This window comes from Rhinopithecus bieti, unplaced genomic scaffold (assembly GCF_001698545.2).
Source record: "Rhinopithecus bieti isolate Rb0 unplaced genomic scaffold, ASM169854v2 scaffold_30732, whole genome shotgun sequence".
NCBI classification, from domain to species: domain Eukaryota; kingdom Metazoa; phylum Chordata; class Mammalia; order Primates; family Cercopithecidae; genus Rhinopithecus; species Rhinopithecus bieti.
Window position 1 is genome coordinate 2,529,443 of NW_016814045.1, and position 13,162 is coordinate 2,542,604.

Genomic DNA, 13,162 nt, shown 5'->3' on the forward strand with positions numbered 1-13,162 from the left:
TTTTTTTTTTTTTTTTTTAGCAAAGTCATATATTTTTCCTTCTTTGCTTTTTAGCTGGCCCGCTTCAGCTTAAGCTTATGTCTTTTTTTTATAAAACTTTTTTATAAAACTTACTGAAGGCTTACTGTAGCCAAGAGTACAACATCATGAAGATTTTCTATCATTTCCTCTCAAACTCTGCAGGCATGAAGACTGTCTGCTGAGGTATAGCAGGGAACAATTTAACCCTTTGTTTTGCAGCCACAAGATGAGCATTACCAAATTCCCAACAGAGACATGCTGGGGCTGTGCTATGCCTCCACCCTGCCCCCTCCACAGCCAGCTCCACATGTCTCAGTCTGTAACTGATAGCATTCTACTTCCTGCCTATACAGGTCAGGGTTTTTCATTGCAAGCAATGGAAATGGACAGTGAGCAGTATATGCAGGAAAATTTGGGGGAAAGTAAATTGAGGAGCTCACACACTCATGATAAGGCTGTAGAACCAACCTCAGAAATCAGGACCTAGAAAGGCCAGACCACAGCCAAAATCACACCACAAAGCCAATCAGGTGACACCTTCACCGATGCTGCCACAAAACCTGGCCCCAGCCGGCCCCATTGCTGCCCCTGGCATTCAATATTTATGCCTCCACCAGTTTCTTGTCCCAGCTGGCATGGAAGCTCTGGTGACTGCTGCCACTGCCACTACTTACCATTAATGGCTTTTCCCTGAGATAACAACAAACCTGGCACATCTGTAGAATGAAGGAGAGAAAGAGTGGCCTGTTTCAATTCAAGAGGCATAGTAACAGACTTGGATGCAAGTTACCAGGTTGTGATTCAAGGCCTGGAGCATTTGCATCCAACTGACAGAGGCTAGTCCTGTGCCTGCCTCTAGCTGCAAGGGAGGCAGTAAAAGCAAGGTTCTGCTACTTTCAGCTTCATCATTGAGGGGTGGGCTTTGTTTTCCACCAAGTCATAAGATGGGGTTTTCCCACCCACAGGATGGGATTTCAAATGCTAAACAGCAACACTTCAAGCCCCTGCAGCCAAAAAACATATTTTCTGTGTCATCTAATCTTACAGCCCTGCAAGGTGAGTTGTGTGAACACCATTTTATGGACACAGAAGCTAAGACTCAAAAACTCAAAGCACTGTGCTCTAGGTCACACAGCTACTAAGTGCAAAGCTGGGAGTCCAACTCCAAAGCCTGCAGCCTCTCTGTTGCTCAGAGCCACCTCCTGAGGGGCTTCCTCTGGCCTTCTTGGGTCTGATTGTGAGTAGCCCCTTCTGCTGGCCTCTGCACAAAAGGCGTCCCCTCCTGAGTGGCTCCCTTGTTTGGTCTTCATCTTTGCCTATGTCACTTGGTTAGTTTCACTGTCTTGAGTTCCCCCACTGAACTTGAAGTCCAGGGGCCATGAATTACCCTTCCTACAGCTCTCCTCAGCCCCCGTGTATTCATCTGAAGTGCTGCCACATTTTTGCGTTGATCGACTTTGACCAAATGGACACAGCCCGTCCTAAATTCTCATTCCTGAACTAGTTTCCTGTGACTCTAAATGATTTCGCTACTCTCTGCATCAGTATGCATTGAAGTATCTTTATATTAGAGAAAGCTAAATTCAAGGACTTAATGTAGCTTCTGTCTCTCTTTTATATAATATAGTCTTTAACACATAAACAACTACAACTTAAGGATCAATTATCCCGATACCCATTTCTGGTCGGTAGGACACATATCCTTCAAGTGCCACCACTGGATTAAAACAATGTAGAATAAAAGGCTGGGCACAGTGACTCACACCTGTAATCCCAGGATATTGAGAGGCTTAAGTGGGAGGATCACTTGAGCCCAGGAGTTTGAAACCAACCTGGGCAACATGGTGAAACCTTGTCTCTACAAAAAATACAAAAATTATCCGGGCACAGTGGCGTGTGCCTTTAGTCCCAGCTACTTGAGAGGCTGAGGTGGGAGAATCACTTGAGCCCGAGAAGTCAAGGCTGCAGTGAGACGAGATAGTGCCACTGCATTCCAGCCTGGGCGACAGGAGTGAGGCCCTGTCTCAAAACAAAAACAAAAAAAAGAAAAAAAGAAAAGAAAAAACCCCCTTCTGGTACCACATGCAACCAGTTTACATGAATCTACCCCAGTTGTCAAGATGGCACACCCTTCCACCTACACATTAGTTTCATCTCTGAGCCCTAACTGCAGGCTGGAGCCAGGATAGCTGGTGGCCTTGAAACCAAACAGACTGGGCCTTGAACTCTGGTTTTGATGCTCCCCAGCTATTCAACTTTACAAGCCTCTTAATCTCTCTGGGCCTCAGTTCCTATCACGTTAGAATTGTTTGAGGATTAAATGAAACTGTCACTAAAGCACCTGGCATGCAGCAGGTGCTCTATCCATGTGGCAGTCATTATTTTACTATTCAGCGTCTGGTTCTGGTTGAGGCCCTGCCTAGCCCAGTGGCTATTTCATCAGTCTGTCCCTGGAGTTGCTGTGTTTGTCAGCTTAGCAGGACTATTAATATCATTATCACAAGTAATTATCAATAACCACAGAAACAGCTTCTCAAGAGACCTGCAGCAGTGAACTGACAGCTGCTAGACACACAAGCACAATAGCATCGGTCTCTGGCAACACCACTGACTTTGGAAATAGGACTCAGAAAGAACTCCCCACCCTGCTCCCACCTCCCAGGGGTTCTGTCATCCTACCCACCCTCTCTTGTGTTCCTAGCGGGGGCGGGACACACTCAATACAGAAGCTTCCCATCCTGACTGTAGGCCTGATTTCCGGTCTTAGATGGGGACTACTAGCCCTCTGGGGGGAGTATAGATAACTCAGTGATTGAGGGGATGCCCACGGGAAAGTTACAATCTGCCCCGTTATCTCTAAGGATGTGGTCCCTGAGGCTTTGCCTTTAAGCTGCCCTTTTCTTTTATAAATATCAATCTTGACAGTGGCTCCATTTGAGTCAGTAAAGGCAGTCTCTCTAGACACCAGGGAAGAGTTATGCCCTTTGTGTAGTAGGTCAAGAGGGCAGTGATACACTGAAGTCACACTGCCTAGTGTCCAGCCCTGCTGTGCGACTGACCAGCTTGCCAACCTTGGGCCAGTTCTGCAGCCCCTAAGCTTCTGTCACCTCATTTGTGAAATGGATTTGCTCCTATCACATGGGGTTGTTGGAAAGGTTCAATGGGATGTTCGTGGCATTTAGCATCGTGCAGATACTAGCATGGAGATGAAGCAATGTGCATCATGCATACTACATGCTCAATGAATGTTCACTTACAAAGAAAGGAAAAGTCAGAATGAAACCTGGAACAGGAAAGTCTGGGTGTTTGTGGAAGGACAGGAAGGACTGTGCTGAGCGGAGGAACCTGACCTCCCTCTGGGCTTCAGTGCACCTTCCGGAATGCACTCTGACCATGTTTAACATTCCGTGACTTTTCTCTTGCAGCTGAATCGGAGTGATAGTGACAGCTCCACTCTGTCCAAAAAGCCACCTTTTGTTCGAAACTCCCTGGAGCGACGCAGCGTCCGGATGAAGCGGGTAAGAGTCACCTCGAAGCTATTTTCTGCTCCTCCCCATTGCCCCAAGCCCTGTGTCCTGCACACACATCTCCTGATGTCTGGCCATTTCTCCTCAGCCACTGGCTTGAAAAATGTTGCTCTCGCAAGCATGGTGGTATTTGCGAACAGATGTTTGTGAGCTATGAGGCCTGTGTAGCCACTGGGGAAGGTGCCAAAGGGTAAATGTATTTGTCTTATTATGACAAATAGGTTAGAAGAGGAGTGTGTACACTTGGCCTTGCCTTCCTAGATAGAAATCAAAGTCAGTAAGAACTGACCAACCCAGCTGGGCGCAGTGGCTCACACCTGTAATCCCAACAGTCTGGGAGGCCGAGGTGGGAAGATCGATCACCTAAGGTCAGGGGTTCAAGACTAGTCTGACCAACATGGTGAAACCCCATCTCTACTAAAAATACAAAAATTAGCTGTGTGTGGTGGCACGCGCCTGTAGTCCCAGGCTGTACTTGGGAGGCTGAGGCAGGAGAATCACTTAAACTCAGGAGGCGGAGGTTGTAGTGAGCCGAGATTGCACCACTGCACTCCAGCCTGGACAACAGAGTGAGACTCTGTCTCAAAGAAAAAAAAAGAACTAACCAACCCAACATGTCACAGTCATCAGTCAGAGAGCATCATCTGACAGGAGCCTGCCTCATGCAAGACTCTGCTCAGTGTGTCTGTCATCCAGGTCCCGGCGACCCTCCTGCTGGCAGAGAAGCTGGGTGCCTCTGAACACCAGCCTGAAGCAGGGAAACCCACAGGGAAAAGGCTGCAGATTTGCCCTGCAGAAGCCCCCTGGCTTTTCCTAGTGGAGACTGAGTTGAGCAATCCGGATGGGGTGGGCGTAGGCAAAGGAGCGACCCCTGATTTGTGTTTGACCACTAAGGGCTGCAGCAGATGCAGGGGGCCCTCCCTACTTTGGGCTTTCAACACAAGTTTAAAGCAGTTCTGTCTAATGAGTTTGCAGAACTGGAAGAAACCAGGAGCCAGAATGTCAGAAAGAAAAAAAGAAGAAAGCAAAGCAAAAGAGAGCATGGAGGGAAAAGATAGTGCCAACAGCCCCCAATAGGGGCAGGCACCCCCCTCTCCTGCACTGCTTGCTGACAGCCAGAATCTGGTCCTTTGCCTGACATCCTACACCCTAACAAGTCTGAGGGGGAACTGGAGAGACAAGAGAGAGACAGCAACGCAGGAGAGACTACACAGGGAAGGGAGAGTGTGTGGGTGTGGGAGAAAGTGGACGTGGCCTCAGGTGACAGAGACAACCAACTGCCCACTCTGGGTCCCCCACCCCAACCCCCTCTTCTGTAGCTGGCTTGTACTGCAGTCTCTGGAGCACCAAAAGTTACCTGAGGAGCTTGGTGACAATGCAGATTGCAAGGCCACACTTCTGACCATTTAATTCAGGCAGCTGGCGTGGGCCCTGAAAACTGCATTTTAACAAAGCTCCTCAGGAGCTTCTGGAGCAGATGTTCATGATCCACCCCTGCAGAAATGCCACTGATCTGCTACTTGCTCCCCCTGCATTTCCCACAGCTCCTTTCTAAGGCAGGCCCCACAGAAGCAGGCCCCCTTCATCACCCCCTGTTCCCCTTAACCAAGAGGATGACTTACTAAGGGAGCCCCTGATGGTAGGTCTGAGCCCACATTTCCCTCGGGTCGGGAGAGTCCAGAGGCTGGGCCTGGGCCCTTGGGCACTGCTCCTTGCTTCCATGCACTGCCTGAGCTATGTTCTCTCTACTGCAGCCTGCCCAGCTTCTGAGACTGGACATGGGTCAGACGAAGCAAAAGAATCTTTATTTGTTGCTCTGAGTGCTTGAGCCATGTAGATCACTCAGCTGAATTTCCTTGATCCTGCTCGTTTTTAAGCACAGAGCAGACCACGTTCAACCTAGAAGAGCGTTCTAGAAGTTCTTCCTAGAGCTGTCTTATGTTCCTAATAGTATGCTTGCCAGCCTTGCAAAATGAGACTAGGTTTTATGGTAATACTTCTTATGCTGTGTCTGAGATCTCTTTATTGGTCATTGTATTTGTTTTCTATTGCTACATAACAAATCACCACAAACTTTAGCAGCCTAAAATAATACAAACGCCTTACCTCACAGTTTCCGCAGGTCAGGAGTTCAAGCACAGGTTAGCTGAGCCCTCTACCCAGGGTTTTAGCAGGCTGAAACCTCTAAGTGTTAAATGGCCACATCCTCATCTGGAGGCTTGACTAAGGAAACATCTGCATCCAGGCACTGCCTCCAGTTGTTGGCAGAATTTATTGCCTTGTAGTTTCTTACTAGCTGTCAGCTGGGGGGTTGGGGGAGCATTTTCAGCTCCTAGAGGTCACTCTCAGGTTTTTGCCCTGTGGCCGTCTCTACAACATGCTTTATTTACTTCTTCAAGGCCAGCAGAAGAGCCCAGCCAGGAAAAGCCCAGGCCATCTTTTAGGGGCTTGCCTGATTAAGTCAGGACCACCTGGAATAATCTTCCTTTTGATTAACTCAAAGTCAACTGATTAGTGGGAGTGATAGTTCATATTCACAGGCCGCATTGGAATTGAAGGAGAGGAGATTATACAGGGCATGTATATTAGGAATGGGATTTGAGAAACCATTTTAGAATTCTGACTCCCATAGTCATGAATTATTGTTTTTTAATCATTAGTGATTTGTGATGGGAGGAGAGTTAATGGTCGAATTAATCAGGGTCTTTTACGTATAGATAACTGAAGAAACTAACTCAAATACAGCTTAAAAATGAAAGAGGGAATTTATTGTCTAATTTAGTGAAAACATCCAGGATGTTGGACTGCCTTCAGGCATGGCTTGATCCCAAGTTTGAAATGATGTCATCAGGCCTGAGCCCCCTTCTCATGGCGTTGCTCCCTCTGTACAGCTTAATTCTCAAACAGGTCACCCCACAAGTAAAGATGATCATGGTTAGTCCCAGGTTTATATCTTAAAGGCTTAGCAACATCGGTGTAAAGACATTGCCTCTTTTCCAAGTAGTTCAGCAAAGTGCCAGAATGGAGTATTAATGGTTGGGCTTTGGTAACATACTCACCTCTGAACCTGTCACTGAGATTCAGATTGGCCAGGTTCAGGTCACATTCCTATCCTTGATGCCCCACACAGACCAGATGGATTGAGTGCAGAGGAGGAGATCTCCAAGGGAAGGTGAGGGCGTTGTTACTCTAAGGCTGGGGAAACAAATGCTGGACAAGCAGAAACAATAGGGGCCCATTACAGGAACACAAAATCAAGAAGACATGACTTCTGCCCTCAAGCGGAAACAGACCTGTATTGGGGAAACAACTTCAGAACAGTACAGTGACAGGAATCAATAACTGAGAACATATGGAGGGTGCTGAGAATACTGAAGCTGGCACAGTGTACAGAGAGGGCGGGTGGGGACTGCAGCCAGCTCCCTGGAGTGGAACTTCAACTTTACCACACATGCCCTGTGGGACTTAACCTCTGCAAGCCTCCTCGGTGCAGATGATAACCCTCAGGACCTCCTAGGTTTGTGAAAATGGAACGAGGTTATGGAAATGAAGTGCTTAGTACCATTCTTGGGACATAATAAATGCCCAGTAAACATGAGTTGAATGGGAGAATTCACAACAGGCTTCCCAGGGAAGGGGAAGCCCCATTCGGAAGGAGTGGATGCCTACAGATAAACAAAGACAGGGTATTTGAGGGTCAGAGGAAGGGGCTGGGTGGGCTCACTGGGCAGAGCTCTAATAACAAGAGAAGCCATCCCCACCCCCACAGCCTTCCTCGGTCAAGTCCCTGCGCTCCGAGCGTCTGATCCGCACCTCGCTGGACCTGGAGTTAGACCTGCAGGCGACAAGAACCTGGCACAGCCAACTGACCCAGGAGATCTCGGTGCTGAAGGAGCTCAAGGAGCAGCTGGAACAAGCTAAGAGCCACGGGGAGAAGGAGCTGCCGCAGTGGTTGCGTGAGGACGAGCGTTTCCGCCTGCTGCTGAGGATGCTGGAGAAGCGGGTGAGAGCAGCCTCGAAGGCAGGGGAGTCCTGCGCTCTGCCCCAAAGAGTCAGAGGCCACTGCCCCAGGGAAGAGAGGCCAGAGCTCATGATGCATCCTATAATTCCCACCACAGCTTCCACTGAGGGGGTTCCACCCATCCCTTGTTCCCATCAGCAGAGGGATCCAGGAATCCCTTTGCCTACTTAACGTTATGAACCTTTCACCTGGCTGAAAGACCCATTTACTGCATTTGTTGATGTGTTTTTGTATGCAAGCCCTTACTGTTCACACATGTACTCATCATGCAGCTCTTCATGAAATACATTGGGGACCCAATCTGTGCCACAGCACACACTTTAACAGAGTAACAATAGGACACTGACCTGCCTCGGTGCCTGCCCAGGAAATCCCACAGGGCAGCCCTTGCCAAAGGAGGAGAAGGGCTGGTCACACCAGGGCCTTCTGCTAACAAGGGTGCCCTGGAGTACAAGTCTGCTGGCACCTCTGCCCTGCTATAATAAGTTTAAGGGATTTAGGGGTTGATCAAGGAGAAAAATATAACCTCTAAATGGTGTTAGCACACAAGTTTTATATTGGCTGTGTTTTTTTTTTTTTGGAAGACACGTTTTCTCTCTGTCGCCCAGGCTAGAGAGTGGTGGCATGATGGCTCACTACAACCTCTACCTCCCAGGCTCTATCAATCCTCCCACCTTAGCCTCCTGAGTAACTGGGATGACAGGTGCATACCAATATGCCTGGCTAATTTTTGTATTTTCTGTAGAGATGGGGTTTCACCATGTTGCCTAGGCTGGTCTCAAACTCCTGGGCTCAATCAACCCACCTCGGCCTCCCAAAGTGCTGGGATTACAGGCGTGGGCCGGTGTGCCTGGTTTGCGCTGCACTTTGATAGGTTTGCATGCCGGGGAAGCCCCTCACAGCATAAGACCTTCCAAAGGTGCTGGGGGCTACTGCCCAGTGTGGAGGAAGGCAAGGGAACCCCCAGGGGAGAGCTGGGGAAGAGGGGCCATCTGGGTTAGGTAGCTTTGCAGCACGATGGGGAGTCTCTGGGTCAGGGAACTCCAAAGCACAGCAGCAGCTTGGGGTCTCTTACAGGCCCAGGCTTTATCTGTGGCTAGCAAATGTTGGATACAATTTCACAGGGTATGCAAAACTGGAAGGTTGTATATTTAAAAGTTGCTTATTTGAGCTATATGTAAAACAACTAGAAGGGTAAAAATTTGAGTTTGGCACCAGCAGGCTTTTAAGGTCCCAACAGGTCCCAGACTGCCATGAAGAAACAAACAATACAGGGCCAATATCCAAGGGCCATTCTCTACTTCTTTATGAAAAATAACACCTGCCACTCTGTGATCACCACCCACGGCAAGAAAGACCTTTGCTAGTTCTCTCTGCACACAGCCAGACTCACTGAGAGTACCTTACAGAGGGTGCCTACCTGAACTGTCAGGACCATCAGCTGAAATCTCAGTGCTCAGGGCAGGTGGTGATGCCCTACAGCAGGAAGATGATGCTGGACTTCTTAGGCCTGGACTGATGTGGGAGCTTCAGACTGACTCTGGCAGCTCTGAAGTTCCAGAAAAGTTTATTTCTTCTTATTTATACCCTGTTTACTTATAAACAGGATTATAACAAGAGCATTGAGGGGAAAATAGAAAATTGGAAGGCTTGAAGGAGGAGAGGAAATAAATATATCCCAAACCTAAAGTAACCTAATAATAGTTAGGTATTATATTTATCTTTGAGCTTCCTGGTAGCCAAGGCAAAAAGAGATCAGAAAACAAGTGCCTATGTGCCCCACCTTAACACTTGATCTTAGTCAAAAGACTGAGAATACGTGCCCTGACTTAAGAAAAACAAACTGAGAAAACTTGACCTTTCGAATAGTAAAAAAAAAAAGAAAAAAAAGTAACATCTATGACTTCTAACAAAGAATCATTGAAATGATGGCTTTATTTACCAAAATTCTGTCTTTGTGCAATGTTTTCAAGTATATGGTACGTGGATATTTTAGGGCTATCTGTGGTTTGTTCTCAAAAGTGTTTACATACATTTACATTAGGAGGAAGGGGCATAGTGTTGTACCCAAGCCTCTTAAGAACTACTGCATGGCTTGGGACTAGGTTTCCACCACTTCTTAGTAGTCTGACATTAAAGAAATTTCTTACTATGCTGGAGCCTCAGTTCCCTGGGTAAAATAGAGGTAATAACGTCTGCCTTCCTGGGTGGCCTGAGGATTACAGGTAGTGCACATTTCACCAAGCAGCCCTCATCTCCTCAGTTCCTCAGATCCACACAGGTATTCTGTTTCCTGGCCCCAAAAATCTAGTCACTCAAACAGATGATTTGAGCCCTTCTCATTATGGTTCTGAAAGAAGTGGATCCCACGGGGAGCAGTAGTGAGGGTGCCGTCCCTGCAGGAGCCCCCTCTGTTGTGATAGGGAGTTCTCCTTGTCCCTTTCTGGAGGCCCCCTCCACTGACTCAGGGCCCTGGTTGCTTTGCCCAGCAGATGGACCAAGCAGAGCACAAGGGTGAGCTTCAGACAGACAAGATGATGAGGGCAGCTGCCAAGGATGTGCACAGGCTCCGAGGCCAGAGCTGTAAGGAGCCCCCAGAAGTGCAGTCTTTCAGGTAAGCAGAGGGCCCCAACAGCCCCCTCTCCCTTTCTCAGCCAACCCACGGCCTTAGTCTTCTGTCTGTGGTCTTACTGCTCCCATCCCTTGCTCACAGAGCACTGGCTTTCTCTGTAACAGATGTTCATCCTCCGCCAAGCCATCCCTGGCGATCCATGAGCTCTGCAGCACTCTTCCCCCAGCTGTCTTTATCCGTCCCCACACAACTCGAGCTAATTTGTTAGATCCTCTTGTTTAATGAATGAGCCACCTGCTCCAGCCTTTCCTCGTAGTGTTTTCATCACTGGTAATTGTGGAGGGTTGGCTGAATGATAAATAAGCCTGTGGGTAATGGATGCTTGCTGGGCCTCCCTGGCTCTGCCTGCCACCTGCTAGGATCCCAGGGAGGTGCTTTCTTGCCATGCTGGACCCGGATGTATTTTTGGAGGGTCCCGAATGCCATTTGGCCTGGGCCTCCCATCCACGGAGGCCCTAGCATTTAGACTTCTGATGTCCTCTCAGATAAGGTACACATTTGTGTATGTGCTAAAAAAAATTCCTTTGTGGAATATAAACATGTAAAATGTACATTTGTACAACTATCTTTGGGCATCTCTTAACTTTTTAACAAATTGAGAATCTGAAACAAACAAACATTGGAAGTGGCCCAAGGATCCTTTTAAACTCTGAGAAGCCTCTGATTTGATTTGAACTAAGGGTCATTGTTCATGCTAATGGTCTTTAAAGCAGTGGTTCTCAACCAGGGGTGATTTCTCCCCTTCCCCCTGGAACATTTGGCAATGAGCATGCATTTTGGGTTGTCGTAACTGGTGGTCAAGGATACGGCCAGCATCTAGAGGGTAGAGGCCAAGGACGTTGCTAAACATTCTACAGTGAATGTATAGGATGGCCCCCATGACAAAGAATTATCCTGCCCAGAATCTCTGCACAGTAAGGTTGAAAACCCCTGCTCCTGCTCTAAAGGGATGGTCTCTCTTACAGGGAGAAGATGGCATTTTTCACCCGGCCTCGGATGAATATCCCAGCTCTCTCTGCAGATGACGTCTAATCGCCAGAAAAGTATTTCTTTTGTTCCACTGACCAGGCTGTGAACATTGACTGTGGCTAAAGTTATTTATGTGGTGTTATATGAAGGTACTGAGTCACAAGTCCTCTAGTGCTCTTGTTGGTTTGAAGATGAACTGATTTTTTAGTTTGGGTCCTACTGTTGTTATTAAAAACAGAACAAAAACAAAACACACACACACACACACACAAAACAGAAACAAACAAACAAAAAAAAACCAGCATTAAAATAATAAGATTGTATAGTTTGTATATTTAGGAGTGTATTTTTGGGAAAGAAAATTTAAATGAACTAAAGCAGTATTGAGTTGCTGCTCTTCTTAAAATCGTTTAGATTTTTTTCAGTTTGTACAGCTCCACCTTTTAGAGGTCTTACTGCAATAAGAAGTAATGCCTGGGGGACGGTAATCCTAATAGGACGCCCCGCACTTGTCACAGTACAGCTAACTTTTCCTAGTTAACATATTTTGTACAATATTAAAAAAATGCACAGAATCCATTGTTGGGGGGGGAGGGATTCAGAGGTGCATCCATGGATCTTCTTGAGCTGTGACGTGTTTTTATGTGGCTGCCCAACGTGGAGCGGGCGGTGTGATAGGCTGGGTGGGCTAAGCAGCCCAGTCTATGTGGGTAACAGGCCACGCTGGTCTCAGATGCCCAGTGAAGCCACTAACATGAGTGAGGGGAGGGCTGTGGGGAGCTCCATTAAGTTTTATCTCCATCAATAAAGTGGCCTTTCAAAAAGAATCTTCCTCTTGCTCTCTTTTTCTTTCCTACCCCTCACTTCATCTGTTTCCCTGATTTTTGACTCTCCCCTTTCCAGTCATTTCTTTCCCACCCATCCCCAGTCCTGGAAACATTTATTTTTTTCTTTTGCCCACTGTTTTCATTTGCTCATTAAAGTAAAATGACGGCTCGGCTCATTGGGAATCCACATGCCCAAGTTACATTGGGGATATGCTCTCTGTTCTGTCTCCTTCTGTGGAATTCCACCCCACCCAATGAGAGCTGACTTCACCATTTCTTCATATGAGCACCATTCTGTGTCATCCCCAACCCAGGGGTAGTAGGTGCTACAGCTTGTGCTTCATGCTGCTCCTGTGGCCCCTCTCCCTATCCAGCTCAGAGCTTTGCAGGATCTATTGCAGACAGTCAGAAGTCAGCTTCTAACAAATAGCAACAGCCACAAATCTCTTCCTCCTTTCTCTCTGACATTACCCTGTGCAACTTTTCTCAAAGTCTGTTGCACCACTCAGCAAAGCATGTTGCACCAGCTATATCAGAATCACCTGGAGCAGCCTATTAAAAATGCAGACTGTTGAGACCATCCTGGCTAACACGGTGAGACCCTGTCTCTACTAAAAATACAAAAAATTAGGTGGGCGTGGTGGCAGGCACCTGTAGGCCCAGCTACTTGGGAGACTCAGGCAGAATGATGTGAACCCAGGAGGTGGAGCTTGCAGTGAGCCAACATTGTGCCACTGCACTCCAGCCTGGGTGACAGAGCAAGACTCTCAAAAAAAAGAGAAAAAAAAGGGCATGCCCAAGATGGCCGAATAGGAACAGCTCCAGGCTCAGGCTCCCAGCGTGAGCGACACAGAAGACAGGTGATTTCTGCATTTTCAACTGAGGTACTGGGTTCATCTCACTGGGGCATGTCGGACAGTTGGCGCTGGTCCGCGGGTGCAGCCCGACCAGCAAGAGCAGAAGCAGGGCAAGGCATTGCCTCACCTAGGAAGCTCAAGGGGGAAGGGAATTCCTTTTCCTAGCCAAAGGAAATTGAGGCACACAACACCTAGAAAATCGGGTAACTCCCACTCTAATACTGCGCTTTACCAAGGGTCTTAGCAAATGGCACACCAGGAGATTATATCCCACACCTGGCCCAGAGGGACCCATGCCCACAGAGCCT

At 47.8% G+C, this 13,162-nt stretch overlaps 1 protein-coding gene across 10 annotated transcripts in view; it reads left to right on the forward strand.

Annotated features, from left to right (window-relative positions):
• The window catches only part of WWC1 (WW and C2 domain containing 1), a 173,257-nt gene extending 161,260 nt beyond the window's left edge, over nt 1–11,997 (forward strand). For 2 of the 10 annotated variants that reach the window (XM_017849427.1, XM_017849429.1), the window contains exons 20-23: nt 3,447–3,539; nt 7,300–7,551; nt 10,059–10,183; nt 11,167–11,997. In XM_017849427.1, coding sequence (XP_017704916.1) covers nt 3,447–3,539; nt 7,300–7,551; nt 10,059–10,183; nt 11,167–11,233 — 537 coding nt within the window. In that variant the 3' untranslated portion in view covers nt 11,234–11,997. The remainder of the gene's footprint in view (nt 1–3,446; nt 3,540–7,299; nt 7,552–10,058; nt 10,184–11,166) is intronic. The other 8 variants (XM_017849428.1, XM_017849430.1, XM_017849432.1 and 5 more) reach the window with 5 other exon arrangements.
• Nucleotides 11,998–13,162: the final 1,165 nt, after the last annotated feature.